We start from the raw sequence: 16868 nt of genomic DNA on the forward strand, positions 1-16868 counted from the left end.
TAACCATGATGATCCGGCCTGTTCTGGACAGACAGGAGATTCCAGGGTTCAGAAGAGTTCTTCGTATTGGTCTTCATCTCCACCCCCCCACCCCCATCCTGAGCAAGAAAGCAAGGGGGAAATTGTCTGGAGGCTTTTTGTTTGGTTTGGTTTTTACAACTAATGATAGTTCTTTTGGGGGCTTTAAATGTCCCTGGATAATCTCATCCCTAATTAAAATTCAGTGTCCCCCAAGAGAGAGAAAGCCTGTTTTATTTCTTGAGTCTGCTGGCAGTCAGCTCTCAGTGCATGAGGAACTTACCAAGAGTAAACTTCTTCTTCACCAACCTGTGGGAGAGATAGAGGCAGGACTCAGTCCAGTTTAGGCTAGTGTCCTTATTTGGCCCAGACCACCCTTTCTATAGAGACTGTCCATGCTGGAATCTGGCTAGCCAGTACTCTTCTTCCTGGACACACAGTCCTCCATCCTCTCCTGGCTCTCCTTTTCACTAAGGCTGATTAACTCTCATGACCAACTCCATGACCCCAACCACAGAACACCCTGCATGGCTGCTCCACCATCCTAAGCCTTTCTTTTCCACTTAAGAAAGGCTTAGAAAAATAGCCCCGCGCTAGACTGTCAGTTGCTGGAGCTGCCAGGCTTGCCTTGCAAGAGTCAAGATGCTGTGTTTTCTTTCTTCCCGAGGACTCACAGAAACATTACTGCCAAGGCCTCGGGAAGACCTTGATCTGACCGTTACAGCCTGTGTCTTCTATTTGCCTTCAAGAGTTCTGGGTTTTAGAGAATGGATTTCCCAGACTCTTGAGAACACAGCTTTGATAAAAGCAAAGGTGGCTTGGCTTCAGTAATCTAGGCTGAAGTTTCCCTATTACTGACAACATATGTACAAGAAGGCCTCCCTATCCATTCAGTTCTGTGATACGAGAGAGGGAGCTTGTTCCACTGTGGCATTCTTTGGTCAAGATGCAAGAGGACATGGAAATGTTCATCTGTAGTGGCCATTCCACCTCCACAGAGCACACAGATCCCTGGGTTCCACACAGTATCTCTTGGCCCCACACAATATATCGGGTAAACTGACATTGGTTATAGATGGAGGAACAGCTCTGACCATAGAAAATTTGAATGAGAAGATCCATTTTTCTTCTGTCACATCTGTAGAAATAACCATCAAAACAGGAGAGAACAGGGGCACCTGGGTGGCTCAGTTGTTAAGCGTCTGCCTTCGGCTCAGGTCATGATCCCGGGGTGCTGGGATCGAGCCCCACGTCGGGCTCCCTACTCTGCGGGAAGCCTGTTTCTCTCTCTCCCACCCCTCCCCCCTGGCTTGTGTTCCCTCTCTCGCTCTCTCTCTCTCTCTCTCAAATAAATAAATAAACAAAATCTTTAAAAAAAAAACAAAAAACAGGAGAGAACATCAGATAGATGTATATCCTACCTGGTACATCAGTAATCTATTAGGTCTAGCCTAGAGGCTAACCTCATTAGTTAAATATAAATAAAAGGTCATTTTTATTCATCAGTGGGATGAGCATCCTCAAAAGAGCAGAACAGGGTAGAATTCTCATTTACATTTCCCTGCCGTGTAGAGTGTGGAGGAATAGAAATTTAGCACGTAGCACCCTTCAGAATTTGACTTGACCGGCTTCCTTCAGTGAAATGCCAGCATGGGTCTCCCAGTCTGATCTCACGCGTGAAGAGCTGGGCAGCCACTCTATCACTGATTTACCTCCTAGAGAACGTGGACAAGAATTTCATAGACTCCCAAACCTGGGGATCACTTGGGGTCCAGATGTACAATCCCCAAATTGATCTGAGCCTTCTATTGTGATTTCACTGTTACAGTTAGGGGATATACAGTATATCCTTAGACAAACAAAAACTCTTTTTAAAGTAGGACAAAACTGAGCTGGGTCTCAACTCTTTTTTAAACATGTTTGAGAGTCATTGGAATGATATTTTCATAACCACGTGCCTTTTCTCCCCTAATGAAATCCTCACCTTCAGCTGAGGAGTGTTGGCATTCAACAAGGTAATTCTAAAACAATCCTCTTCATGGCTCTGTGCTCAGTGGAGATGGTGTTTTATCCTGGTCTGTGCCTTTCTACAGGACTGCAGTTTTCAAGGTATCAGTCTTACCTAGATTGCAAAGATCTGGCTCAGTGTGTCAGGAAAAGTATAGGATGGTGATTCTGCAGACTTGTGTTTTGGGACATTGTCTCCATTTCACTGCTGTTCAGTACCTCTCGAAAGCTTGCTAGAGAACAGTGGTGATTTTGGTAGACTGAACAAGAGGGGAAGGTGCTCTTTTACTCTCAAGTAGTGATTTGGGGCAAGAGAGGTGCTTTGTGCCAGGCTCACTGTCCTACGGGGCAGCGTGCCTGCTGCTGCCTGTCCTTCAGGCTGCTGTAGGAGGAAGAAAGTACCAGGAACCAACGTCGTTGGTACTCAAACAGTGCTTCTAGATTTTAAAGTGTTTTTATTTATCAAGAAAATATTTGAGCTTCTTACAAAAATTGTTATGGTTGAAATAAAAGCCCACCTTGACCAAACCTCCCATCCCCAGCTTTCCATAGCCCAGACACTTCCCCAGGAGAGAGCACTATTATAATTGCTATGTAGCCTTCCAGACACTGGGTCAGTTTATTTTTATTCATATGTCATACATGCGTGGAGCCCCACAGTATTGTTTTCTAATGTCACTTTGTATGATTCTTTGGATCTTGCTATTTTCACTGTCCAGTATGTCTTATATTCATGTTTTGGAATGTCACAAACTATCCATAATGTGGATGAACCATTGTTTATTTTGCCACTGCTTTATTTTTTTTTTAAGATTTTATTTATTTATTTGACAGAGATCACAAGTAGACAGAGAGGCAGGCAGAGAAAGGGGGGTGAAGCAGGCCCCCCACCAAGCAGAGAGCCTGATGCGGGGCTTGATCCCAGGACCCTGAGATCATGACCTAAGCCGAAGACAGAGACTTAACCCAATGTGCTACCCAGGTGTCCCAGCCACTCCTTTATTAATGGACACTTAGGTTCAGACAGTGTTTTCAAACCTTATTTTAAGTGAATTTTCGTACAATCCCAATATATAAATTTTTATATATTATCCTCAATTAATTATATATATCTTCAATTAAGCCGTAACAGAAAACTTACTAATTTAGTATGTAGTCACTTAGGCAAAATACCGTTTATGCCTTGTTCTTACACTTTGTGCCTCGGTTCCTTTATCTGCAAAATGGAATCAAAATAGTACTCCTCTCACAGGCTTATGGGAAATATTAAAAGAGTTAAGGCATGTAAAGTGCTCGAAATGGTACCTGGCGATGTCGAGCACTATGTAAGAGCTTGCTGTGTATCTCCACATCGGATTGGTCTCCGATGAATTTCTTGTGCCTTTGGTCCAGACGATCCATTAACCTTTGACCTATTTAGAGGACATCCCAAGAAAGCAGTGAGTTCTGCTGGGCTCCGTTTACTGTGAGGTTAGCATCATAGATGTTGGATGTCTACCCCACTGCATAGAGTCTCTCTCTGAAAACTTTGAAGTCTGTCCTTTCTGTAGGACTAGTTACATTTCTCCTAGGCCGTCATTTTTACTTTATTCACTGTACTGATCTGGGAATCTTGTAACTCACTGTGCTTTGGTTTTTCCTCTGGCTGCTAGAGTAGATCCAGATTTTTTTTTTTTTAAACTACGGTCTAGCATCTGTTAGAGACCCTAATGGCATGCATTTGTGTATTAACTGAGCTTACGATATCAACTTGATTTGGGGTCAATTAGTAAAAATAGCTGTGTCTCTGGGTGACTGTACGGGTAGACCTGTAACATGAGGGACGTACTGGGCGCCATTTGCCTGAGGCACAGCGATGTGGTGACTTGCTGGAGTCTTATGCCAGGAGTCTTCCCTTTGGGCTTCTCTCCGTGACCACCCACGGAGAAGTGACAGCCAGCAGTGCTGGGCGGCCCCTTACACGTGCTGACTGTGGTCCTGGGGCCGGACACGCATTTTTCATCACCGGGTGAGTTGTTCCACAGAGAAGCTCTTGACCTGCTGTTAGCAATTATTTTCCTCTCCTTTGAGGGTCTGAGAAAACATGGGTGATAATTACATCCTCGCTTACTCATCTGAGTTTGACCGTGTGAGGAGCAGAATTAATGTCACAACAATAAACTGCCATCCTCACAAAGAAGTCATTTGTGATTGTGAAGGCCCTTTGTCTATGGTATGAAAGAGCTTCCATAACAATGAACAAGATGCAGACTAGAGAGCGGCTGGAGCCCAGGGCAGTGAGCACTGTGGCCTGACACAGCTGCCCTGGGAACCAGCCCCCAGGCCCGCCCTCCCCCTGCACCTCCAGCAGCCCGTGATTCTCTATCAAGTGACGTGACAGGCCTTGAATGTGGTGCCTGTTTCTTAGTCCCTGTTTCTGTCTCAGGACTAAGACGGGTTCTGCCCCTGCCCTTACCTGGTGTGCACTGGGGAAGGGGTGGGACAAGGGAAGGAAGGAGTGCCCTTGGCAAGCCCATTCTGAAGGTCGGCATGTAGGGAAATGGACTCAGAAGGGGGCCACCTCCAGGCCTCTGTGCCTAGGTTCTTCTCCGACCCACTCCTTTGCACAACCATGATTTGCCTTTGGAATGGAGGATACTGCCTCATAAACCTCAGAGCATTTACTCCTCTGGACCAGCCCAGATTATGATGATTGTCACTTACCCATTTAGCAATAAGACCTGCTTTTTCAGGTTGCCAAACCCCTGAATGGCCTACTCTGGGCCTCTGGGTTTCGGCCTTCCATTAAGCATGGAGGGAGTGTGGATGGCATTAGGCCAATTCAGGACCATTGGCAGCCACCTCTCTCCCTCCTCCCTGCCTGCAACCAGGTCAGACACACCCAAAAAGTGCCTGCAGCCTCCTGTCTCTTGCTCAAAGCATTTTATAAATCCTACTCCGCCCCCCACCCCACCCCCCACCATCTGCCAGTTCACAGCTTCTCCCTGCTCGTCTGTTTTCCAGCTTCTGGATATTTCGTTTCCTGTTAGCTCTTTGAAGTCCCTCTGACTGTCACTTGGGCTCTTCTCGGATGTTTTTACCTTTTCCTGCAGTGTTGGAGCTGAGATAAGCAAACATACTGCATGCCTTGCCGCTGGGTCCCCCATCCTCCATGTTCCCCACAGCGCTCCAGACGGGCCTCCGTGCTGTGAGCAGAGCCTCGGCTCTGGAGAACGCTGGCGTGGGAGTCAGGAGAGACCAAGATCTGTGCAGGACTGGTTCCCACATAGTTCCTTGTCGAATGTACCAGCTCCCGGGCCTCCTCGAAGAGTAGACTCCTCGCCGTTGGGGCCTCTGGCGGGCTGGGCCTCCTCCTTCACCAGACGCAACCCGACATGCCCAGTCAAGTGCAGCACCACTGGGTCTGGAGTTCCATCGAGGCCTTCCAGGCCAAGGGTGAGGTCATCCAGGGGCTGGTGTGGCCAGCGTTCAAGGCACACCTATCAGTGGTCCTCCTCATAGTAGTTTTGAAATCCTGTGGTTTCCTGTTTAGGTGGGTGGTTTTGCACATGTAACCAGCGAAACTGTCCTCACAAATTGCATACTTCATTTGGAAACTGGGAAGATGTTTTTCCAGCATTTTAAGTACATAGTTTTTTTTCCCCCCTTTTAGTCCCAGGTAAATCACCAAGGTGCTGCTAATAATGAAACGTACCAGGAACGCTTGGCACGTCTAGAAGGAGATAAGGAGTCCCTCATTTTACAGGTGGGTCCGCTTTCGTGGGAGACAGCTTATCTTGTTACCTCCAGCTCTGTACGTACCCTGAGTGGGAGGGAGGCACAAGAGGTTTTTTCTGTTGGATCTATTCTCTTTGAAAATGTGTGTTTTTAAAAAGACTCTAACTGAAACAAAGCAGAAAGTAACTGAAGCCACAGCTCAGCTGGAGTTGGCCTTGGGGCTGTGAATGCATTCATTTATTCATCTTGTACTGTTTGAGCACCCACTTCTTCTATACACTGGGAGCTCTGTGGCCAGGCTGATGAATGAGGCCCTGTCCTCTAAGAGCCCAGAAGCCTTGTAAGGGAGATAAGATGTGTCTTCCTGGCTCTAATAAACCAGCCATGAGTGATACGGACATAGGGTGGATGCTAACTGGATCAGGCCCAAATCATCTGGAGTTGGATCCAGACTGATCCCTTTGAGGTCAAGTCCCCTGGGGCTAGTAACATGGGCTCATGAGTCTGTGAAGACTTTCTTGCTTCAAAGAGAGGAACTCCAAAACTTTTTATGGAGAAAGATGGTCAAGGAACATTTTCTATTCTGAAGACTCAGGTTCCCTGGCAGGACAGAACATTGAGCTTTCTTATGTGAGGTTTGTGTCTGTGGTAGGGGTTCACCACTGTCTTAGCTCTCAGATGTGTAAATCTAGCATTTGTACACTGTCAGACACTGAGATTATTGATTTGGAGAATAAGAAGATGACTGTTCCAATCTTGGCTCATTAAAAAGCTTTTGAAGGGTAGTAGTGAAACGGGACGGGGCAGGTAGGGTTCTGGAACCCTCCGCAGGCTGTGGGCTTTAGCTTAGAGCACTGGAATGAAGAGGCTGCCATATGTTTGGCTTTTTTCCTTCTATTTCACCTTTCTACTTTGTTTTATGAATCTAAGAGTAATAAATGATTATTTTAGGAACTTTGGAAAGTCAAAAAGAGTTTTAACATTTTGACCTTTCTTCCTGGACATTTTTTTCCTGTCCTGCCCCATTTTTAAAAAATTAAGCTCACACCAAATATACAATTACATAATTTTTCATTTTTAGGGATTTTTTTTCTCCATAATTTGTTCATTAAAAAAGATTTGAGTGCTCACCCCTTGGCAGACACGGGTTTTAGGTGCTAGGGTTGCAGTGGAGACAAAAATAAACCAGCTCCCTGTTCTTACAGAGCTTATGTGTCTGTGTCTGTGTGTGTCTGTCTAGGTACATGTGTATGGGTTCAAGAATATACAATAAACCAATACGTAAAATGTTTCTGGCAGTGATAAATACTATGGAGAAAAAGAAAGCAAGGTGAGGATTGTGTAGTCAGAGAAGACCTCCCCGAGAGGGGGAGTCCTGAAGGAGGCTAGGGAGGGAGCCCTGCAGATGCCTGGAGAAGCACATTCCAGACAGAGGAGGTAGTCTGTCCAGTGCACACCCTGAGCGAGGACAGTGCTTGGTGTGTAGGAAGGAGCAAGTGAGAGTCTTTGTGGCTGGAGTTTATGACCATGAAGAAGTCTGGTGGGGAGCTGCCTTCACAGAGGTAGGAGGGGCTGGGTTATATGGCACCTTATATCGCATGTATCTTGAAGGATGTGTATAACTTGAAAGTCCATCCCAATGACATGATTAATCAGAGTGTCCAGTTTAAATTTTTACAGCAAACAGGGTGATCTCGCAGACTTTTGAAACGGGAACCTTCGTGATGGAACTAACATGTTCCTTTTTTTTTTTTTTTTTAATTTTATTTATTTGTCAGAGAGAGAGAGGGAGAGAGAGCAAGCACAGGCAGACAGAATGGCAGGCAGAGGCAGAGGGAGAAGCAGGCTCCCTGATGAGCAAGGAGCCCAATGTGGGACTCGATCCCAGGATGCTGGGATCATGACCTGAGCCGAAGGCAGCGGCTTAACCAACTGAGCCACCCAGGCATCCCTAACATGTTCCTTTTTAAAGGAATTTAATTTAATAAAGGAGCCCTGTGTGATAATGTTCTCTTTGACATTCACAGCTTTTGTTTGTTTGTTTGTTTGTTTTAAAACATCCTGACTCCTTGGATAATCCTTATTACAACAGTCCTAACACAATTGGGAACCTGCTAATCATGGAAGTCAGAGGTGGATCCTTGTGGTTTCTGTTCCAGGAGCTTGTGACCAGACTTTCAGAGCTGCTCTTAGGTGATCACTCTGTTTTGTAGTGGGCCCCCATGGAGCTGCTAGGCCCCTCAACTTGGTAGAACCTCTTGCTTCACTTATAAGGCAGCTTAGCCAGAATGAATTAATTGAAGCACTTGGTCCAGAATGTTTTCCTGGGTCTACTCGTAGAGGAGCAAGGCAAATCACACATAACAAAATACTTTGTTTTCAGAGTAAATTAAAAAGAAACCCCAAATCTTCTGTGCTCACTTCAGCAGCATGTGTACTAAAACCAGAATCTTTTCTATCTTCATGAGAATGTAATTTTTTAAGGTAAGGCTTTTCACCCCCTCCCTTTTTTACCACATCTCTATATTCCCTCCAATGCCTAAAATTATGGCTAGCATGTAGTAGGGACTCAAAACGTATTTCCTTTTATTGAGTAAAGGCCACATTCTAGGATCTTTATACATTTTCCCAGTTTTCTGGGCCTCTCCATAGTCCTTCTGAGTATTCAGTTTTGTGAGGACACTGTAGCCCTGTATATCCTGAGTCATGCACAGCCGAGCTCTACAGGCTATGGAGCGCAGAAGACCTCAGATCATTCCTCTGGGTAACCCCAGCGCATGACTCTGAGGTGTGGTGCGGACAATATGTTAATCCTCATAATCAGATTAACCATCACACATCCCTCCCAAACAGAAACTCTGGAACCCAGGGAGATTTGAAAGGCCACCCCAAAGAATCTGTACCCTTTTGAAGGTAGGGTTGGTAGTTTAAAAAGGCCAGGACTGCTGATAGTGTTGGGTCACGAGGATTGAACGATCCACCACAAAGGTTTGTGTTTCACATGGGCCCAAAATGACAAAAAGTGCCTGTTTTGGGGACTGTACCTGGAATATTAGCACACTACTTACCAACTTCAGGAATATGTTCCAGTCATTCTTTAATTATGTGGGAATATGAAAATGAAAGGCTTAAAGTGGCATTAGTAGATTTCTTCCCTGTAAAGTGAGCTTTATGATTGATAGTCTGTTGAAACAGAAGTGAGTAACTCCTTCACACTCCGGCTGTCATTACAGACTGAGAAATCACTTAGGATAATCTATATATAAATGGCCACAACTCCACCACTGGTTAAAAACCCCAAGTGTGTAAAGGATCTCAGTTTACTGGTCATTGATTTCTCTGTTTGGGGAGGCCACTCATTCTCTTTCTTCATCTTCCTGCTCTGAGGCACCTTTTTAATAAAAAGGAGGATCCTGGAGCAGTTTGCTGAGAGCAGGCTATGGAAATCCTCTAGGTATGTATTGAGGGCATAACTTCAGTGACTGATAAAAGTGGATTTTTATTAATTCCAATAGATATTCTGTGTGATTTTTTTAGGTGGAGGACTTTCCTGCCGCTGTATGTGCCGTGGGGCTGGTGTGTGTTATGACTTAGAGTCAGGTTTTGGCCTGTGAGGCACAAACACCTCCCGGGAGCCAAGTTCTGTCAGTGCTAATACATGCCCTTTACATCCCACATTCCTTAATTGCTTCAGAAGCCCCGCCTGGTAGGTGAGCAGTCATCACACCCTGAAGAGAGAGGGAAGGTCATTGGCTAGTCTCCCCAGGAGCTTGGCTTGCCCTTCCACGCAAGGTGGCAGAAGCCCTGGCAAGCCAGCTGAGATATGCCTGGAGGTCCAGACTGAGTGAGCTCGGTGAGCCGGCTGAGGAGCAGGAGGCCAGCCCGGAGGCAGCGCGCGTGACCGTGACCGCCGGGTGTTTCTCTCTCGAGTGCCTCAAGAGCAGGGAAACGCGGCAGCGTCAGTGAGGCAGTGGCGAGGTAGGAAGGCAGCTGGAGTTTTCTTCATCCAGAACCCTCACTCCTCCACCCGTGACGCGCCGCCTGCCAAAAAGGAAAGCCATCTTTACTTAAGGATCGGCAGCCTGGTCTCTCAGCCCCAGGTGAGCCGTCTCTGCTCCTCCAGCATTGCTTTATTTCTTGGGACAGGTGAGTGTCCTCACAGACCAAGTGGAAGCCCAAGGAGAGAAGATCCGGGACCTGGAAGTGTGTCTGGAAGGACACCAGGTGAAACTCAATGCTGCTGAAGAGATGCTTCAGCAGGTAAGGGGTCGGGGGCGGGGGCGCATGCGCGTGCCCAAACCTCCGGTTCTAAAGCAGCTCCTGTGATAAAGTCCCTTTCTGTGTCCAGGTCACCGCGCTTACTGCTTACTTCCCCATCCTGCCTGGAGGTGGGCTGGGCTGGGCTGCTCCATGTGCGGTGTTTATACAGCAGGTGAAACCAGCCAGGAACTGAGAGTTGCAGGGGAGGAGAGGGAGGGAAGGACTGGCCTGAGAGGAATAACCTGTTGGGCAGGTTAGACAGATTCCCAGGTGGCACTTTCTCCCGGGGTTCGGGTTCAGGGGCAAAGTCACCCTTCTCTTCTCAAGGCACAGCTTCACAGTGGGTGGCATCTGGGATTTTAGAAAGGGAGTTCGCTTCTTTCTTTTTATTTTTCTTTTTTTTTACTTTTAAGGTTTTATTTATTGGAGAGCGAGGGAGATAGCGAGAGAGAGAACAAGCAGAAGGCAGGGAGAGGGAGAAGGTGGGCTTCCTGCTGAGCAGAAGGATGTAGGGCTGGATCCCAGGCCCCTTGGGACCATGATGACCTGAGCCTAAGGCAGATGCCCAGTCAACTGAGCCACCCAGGCCCCCCCGGTTAGCTTTTCTCCAGCTTCTTCCCATTTTACTCTTGCCCTCCCACTCTGTGTAATCTTCTTTGATAGGACTTAATTCATAAAGAATATGTTAATGTTATCTAATGGTTATCAAAATGAAAAATTGACCTGTTCTCATACCATTCAAATAAATCTCTTCAGTGCCTTGTTTCCCTTTGGTCCTTGTTGTCATCAGATGTGCATATAATTTACAAAGCCCTGTTCACACCACAGGTAGAGTTTAGTCCTCTGATTTTGTTAGGCTTCCAATCAGCGTGAAGTTTTTTCCATTTTTAAATCTTGCTGTATAATTTTCTTTACTATCACTTAGAAGCTTTTTTTTAGCTCAAAGTATGATAATCATTTTTCTACTTTCAAGTAGTTTTACCCTATTTAAAATGATGAGTTGCTGTTTTTAGGAAGGGGTGTTGAATTTTTATTCAGTCTTTTCAGAAACTGTTGAGAAGCTAATTAGAAATTTTGTGAGAGTTATCAATGTGATCAGTCTGATGTCCTTGGATCATTCTTGCATTTTCAGTTATTTTGGGAAATAGACACATAAACTTCAGTCATGGTTTATGCTTTGTAACTCCTGCTGTAGTACTTGGCACATAGAAGTGCTCACTAATTATTTAAAGAATGACAGTCCCTTAACATGAGCGGGTTCAGTCAGATAACTGCTTTCAATCTTTCCCCCAAAGCTCTTAACATTTTTTATTGTCACGATCAGCATTCAAGTCTTTTCTTGGTTGAATGATAATGAACACAAGCTTTGAGTTTGACATTTGGTCTTAGGATAAATGTTTTGGTTCCCATGTATTTCTTAGTTTTGAGTGCATTTGAAGAACTTTTTAAGAAAAGTTAGTATTTCTATGCAGATGTCTTTTTTTTTTTAAGATTTTATTTATTTATTTGACAGAGAGAGATCACAAGTAGATGGAGAGGCAGGCAGAGAGAGAGAGAGAGGGAAGCAGGCTTCCCACTGAGCAGAGAGCCCGATGCGGGACTCGATCCCAGGACCCTGAGATCATGACCTGAGCCGAAGGCAGCGGCTTAACCCACTGAGCCACCCAGGCGCCCTATGCAGATGTCTTAAAAAAAAACAAACAAAAAACTAGTTCCAACAACTCAGAAGCTGTTTGCTCTCTAGTTTGCTTTTTTTTTTTTTAAAGATTTTATTAATTTATTTGTCAGAGAGAGAGAGGGAGAGAGAGCGGGCACAGGCAGACAGAATGGCAGGCAGAGGCAGAGGGAGAAGCAGGCTCCCTGATGAGCAAGGAGCCCGATGTGGGACTCAATCCCAGGACGCTGGGATCATGACCTGAGCCGAAGGCAGCTGCCCAACCAACTGAGCCACCCAGGCGTCCCTAGTTTGCTTTCTTTTCAACTCTGATTAATAAGTTACCACATTCTTGGCTCTGTTTGATTTCTCTTTTTTTTTAAGATTTTATTTATTTATTTGACATAGATCACAAGTAGGCAGAGAGGCAGGCGGGTGGGGGGAAGCAGGCTCCCCACTGAACAGAGAGCCTGGGGCTCAACCCCAAAACCCTGAGATCATGACCTGAGCCAAAGGCAGAGGCTTAACCCTCTGAGCCACCCAGCTGCCCCCTGATTTTTCTATTTAAATTGCATGCATTTCTCTTGCTCATCCTATTCCCTGAAAATCTCAATCTCAGTAGGAGTTGAATTGAGTTTATTTTTTCAAGCAGTATCTTTCTTTTGAAAGCCAGGAAAGAAAATAGCCTGATGGAAAGATCTCTAATGGTGGGAAAGCATTTTCACAAAGAGTGATGGGAGAGCCTGCTAGATTGTCAAGGCCATGCAAGCTGTGGATTTGAGATGGGGATGAGGGAGATGGGTGATAGAGTGTTACAGAACCCCAGGCAGAGACCAAGAAGATTTGAATGTGGAAGGCAAACGTGCCAGGAAGATGTCAGAAGGTTGATGTTTCAGGAAGGCAGTGCCTGGTGGGTAGCCACGTAGTCAGGGGTCAGAGAACGGCTGCATGTGGTGCCTGTACTACCTGACCACCCGTCCTTCAAGATTCTGCCCCCCTGTCAGAGTCTCTGTGCCAGGGTACCTGATGTTAGTCCCCGCACCGCCTGGGCAGGCTGTCTTGTCCTTCTAAGCATCAGCCCACAGGCTGGATTTTAGACTTTTGAAAAAGTCTTAACCTCAGATACCTTTGATTTCTTGTTTATTCTAAATCTTTTTTGTGTTATGAGTGAGGTTCCAGGCATGGGGTTTGTGTGTGCCAGAGCTGGATGTTGTGGCCTGGTAGATTTTGAAGTGCAGTAGGTCTTATTTGTCACCTCTCAGGTTTAAAGATCTTACTGAACTAACCAAAGTTATTATTATTTTTAAAATTTTATTTATTTACTTGAGAGAGAGAGAGCACACGTGTGCACACACAAACAGGGGGGAGGGGCAGAGGGAGAAGGAGAAGCAGACTCCCCACTGAGTAGAGAGCCCCTATATGGGGCTCAATCCCAGGACCATGGGATCATGACCTGAGCTGAAGGCAGACGCTTAGCCAACTGAGCCACCCAGGCACCCCTAAACCAAGTTATTTTTATGCTCATCACTTTCCCTGTGTTCTTTCCATCTTTCAAGGATAAAATGAAGGGAGTGTGGAACACTCACTTTTGGCACATTCTGGGTTCTGGTCATAGGACCCATTTGAGCCTCAGCTCCCACTCATGTGTCTGCTGGGCTTGGTGGCACCTGGGCTGGAGATGTTTGAGTTCTTCACTCCAAATCCCCTGTTGAACATTCTGCTGCACATGCTGACCCTTTCCTGAGATATGCTTGGTGCTCTTTGAAAAGGCACCTAACTCTCCATAGTGCTGAGGCAGAGCTGTGGATGGCTGGGACCCCATTACACACGTGTCCTGGGAACTGGGGGTGGGCAGATCCTGGACTGCAGGGCTCTTGGCTTCTGGTGATAGGAACAGGAAGGACTCCCAGCCCTGAGGCAGAGAAGGAAGGCAAACAGTTGCCTCTTTTTGCCAGCCCTCAGAGACTGTTCCTGCCCTGAGCCAAGCCCAGCCTCTTGCTCCACGGCCCAAAGGGCTCTGAACAAAGTCCTTTCTCAGTCAGTGAGGAGCCTTCTGAACTGCCTATTGACACTGACACCCTTGGGGACTCTGTTCCTGGTCACACTTGTCCAGTGCATGGAGTGGCCTTGTCTGCCAGAGGCAGCCACTACTTGCTTGGAGCTGACTGCCCATGTAGGCCCAGTGCTGTTAGATACTCTCATTTTTCACAAAAGGCTGGGAATCTAGATTTTTTTTTAAAGATTTTATTTATTTATTTGTCAGAGAGAGAGAGCGCGCATGCGCACAAGCAGATAGAGGGGAGGCAGAGGCAGAGAGAGAGAAGTAGACTCCGCGATGAGCAAGGAGCCTGATGCAAGACTCAGATGCTCACAGGATCCTGGGATCATGACTTGAACTGAAGGCAGCAGCTTGACCGACTGAGCCACCCAAGCTTCCCTGGAAATCCAGACTTAAAGATAAGTCTTTCTATTTTAAAAACACTGGCAACTAATTTAAATGGGGGGAAAAAACCCTACATGTGAACCACATCCCGCATACCTACAGGCCAAGTTGGGCCCACAGATTTCTAATCGGCAACCCCTGCTCTAGACTCTACCCTCTCCACTGGCTAGAGCGCTTGTGGGACTTTCAGAACCCAAACCCAACCACCATAGCCCCAGCCCTGTGCTTACTCACATAGGCTCCAGCAACCCCACGAGCCACATCTCCCCACAGCTGTTTGTTCCCCTTCCTCCAGGAGCCCAAGATCGGAGAGAGTTAGCACCTCATCCAACTTGTAAGCCGCACACTCCTCCACCCACCCCTGCTGGGTGTTGATCTCTCAGTTCCCATCTGTCTTTTTCTATGCATTAATCCATCTGGTCTCCAGAGGGAGGGAGCGTGAAGACCTTGGGTTTAGACAGACCAAACCAGGGCTGGTTCTTGTGGGCAGCACTTAGATGATGGACCCATCTGAGGGCAAATTCTTGTCTGCAGCCCTCTGCAAGATTCTGGGTGCAGCTGTGAGCATCTTTGGGGACTGCCTCTTGGAAGCACTTACTCAGGTATGGTCTCAGACTCACTGAACAGGTATGGATTTCCCAGGGAACCTTCTCCATTAGAAAGAGTCATTTTCCAAGAAATCTATAAATGGGTCTTAGAGAGACCACAGACTGGATTTGTTTTCCCAGGTCTGGGTAGTCTGGGCCTAGGGTCTGACCTTCGCCTTCTCTTTCCTAAGCAGATCAAGGCATTGCCTAGCAGTGTCTCTGAGGGCTGCACTCTGGGCTTTCCAGAATTAGCACCCCAGGAACACAGACATGAAGCAGCAGTCTCCTTGTCATAACTAGCTCAGACTAGCAACAAAATCTGTGTTACAGGGCAGGTTCTCCATGGCCTGCTGGTGCAGTGAGGTCCCTGGTGGCTTTTTCTGAAGGGGCCTCTAGAGTCCTGCCCAGCACACTCCTCAGCCTCTAACCTTTCTCCAGAGGATGATGACCTTAAGGAAGAAACTGATGCAATTAGTGGTTAATAGACTTTACACAGAGCTGGCAGTGAAATGGAGTGCTTTCCAGGGACTAGCCATTTATAGATGTAGTCAGTGTCGAGCAGAAAAGAGGATCAGTGTCAAAAAGGAAACAGGCTAGGGGAGCCACATGGGGAGGAAAAAAGGATGCAAACCTCCTTGTGAGGACACACTCCCGCTTTGGGGTAATGTTAAAGGACACCAGCCTCAATTTCAGTCCTACCACCCGACCTGGAATCCCAGGTTTTAGACAACCTCATTGTCTTGACTGCCATTTAGGTGAGGTGTGGAGAGACAGATTTTGGGATTTGGAGTCAGTGGACATGACTTTATGTAGACTCACCTCTTGCCGTTGATCTGGGAAAGTCGTCAGACTTGTGTTCTTAATGTATGGAGAACAGGGATGACAATATGGGCTCTACATTGCTCACCTCTTAGAAGTGGAGTATGGTTATTTCAGTTTCGTTAAAAACAGAGCTATCTTGGGCACCTGGGTGGCTCAGTGGGTTAAAGCCTCTGCCTTCAGCTCAGGTCATGATCCTGGGGTCTTGGGATCGAGCCCCGTGTTGGTCTCTCTGCTCAGCAGGGAGCCTGCTTCCCCCTCTTTCTCTGCCTGCCTCTCTGCCTGCTTGTGATCTCTTGCTCTGTCAAATAAATTAATAAAATCTTAAAAAAAAAAAAAAAAGAGCTATCTCACAAATCACCAGTTTTAAGACATTGAGTGTGGGGATTTGGGGCCCGGAATACCCAGTTCCTACTCTTGAGTTGAGTGTGGGATAATGGGTCCAGGCATGTACACTCCTGAGTGTCGTCAGCGCCTGGCTAATTTCCCAAGGGCACCTTTAAGGAGGTATTTCTGTCTCACAAGGAATATTAAACAGAGCTCTGTACATGATCCTGTGAGAGCACAGATCTGTCTTAGGAGATAGGACACTTGAGGCACAAGTGAAGAAAATAGGGGTTTGCCAGTTATTCCCTAAACCTACCCCCCCCCCCCCCCCCCCGCCCAGGAGATTTCTGAGGCAGAAATAACTGTTTATCTTTGATGTCACATCTTCATACCACAGCATGAAGTAAGTGCTTTACCCTCCTTTCACAGAGTAAGGGGACTGAGGTGCAGAGGGATGGTTTCATTAGTGGGGACCGAGTCTGGACTCGAACCCGGGTTGACTACAGGTACTTCTCAGCAGTGTTATTCACAAAAGCAGCTTTTTGGCATTGCCTAGTCCTCTTACTTCAAAGGGCAAAGGGACACATGTTTCCTTTCATGTCTTTCCATGCCCCAATCTTTCATTCTGGTTTCAGATTGCCGGTCTGGCTCCAGTCCTCTGTCATTGGTCAGTAACTCCCTGGGTCAAGTTCCACACTTAAAGATGGAAGTAATTGCTTCAAGATGTGGCCCTTTAAGGAGAGAATAAATTGAAAGGCCACTTCTTTTTATCAGCTCCAGTCTCAAACTGAGCTTTGGAAAAAGGAAATGACGTTTCTCTCTGAGATGTAAGCTTTTATTCCCATCTCTGGGAAAGATGTATTTGCCCTTCTGCAGGAGGTTACTGGTAGTGGTGAAGCGAGAGGGGTGAGTGATACTTTTGTTCATTGGGGTTTTTTTCTGAAAGTTTCATGACCTAGTTCTGTGATGCTTCATAGTAACAAACACCACCTGCCTCTCATAGCACCTCCTTCTCTTTGTTTGCACTCTCTCCATA

The 16868-nt window shown here is 46.6% G+C and overlaps 1 protein-coding gene across 20 annotated transcripts in view; it reads left to right on the forward strand.

Annotated features, from left to right (window-relative positions):
* The window catches only part of PPFIBP2 (PPFIA binding protein 2), a 149877-nt gene that overhangs the window by 79126 nt on the left and 53883 nt on the right, over window positions 1–16868 (forward strand). For 17 of the 20 annotated variants that reach the window (XM_047691312.1, XM_047691306.1, XM_047691303.1 and 14 more), the window contains 2 exons: window positions 5678–5770; window positions 9889–10002. In XM_047691312.1, the coding sequence (XP_047547268.1) occupies window positions 5678–5770; window positions 9889–10002 (207 nt within the window). Of the gene's footprint in view, window positions 1–5677; window positions 5771–9888; window positions 10003–13992; window positions 14702–16868 lie in introns of those variants that run through there. The other 3 variants (XM_047691307.1, XM_047691301.1, XM_047691318.1) reach the window with 3 other exon arrangements.

Source organism: Lutra lutra, chromosome 10, assembly GCF_902655055.1.
Source record: "Lutra lutra chromosome 10, mLutLut1.2, whole genome shotgun sequence".
Taxonomy (NCBI): Eukaryota; Metazoa; Chordata; class Mammalia; order Carnivora; family Mustelidae; genus Lutra; species Lutra lutra.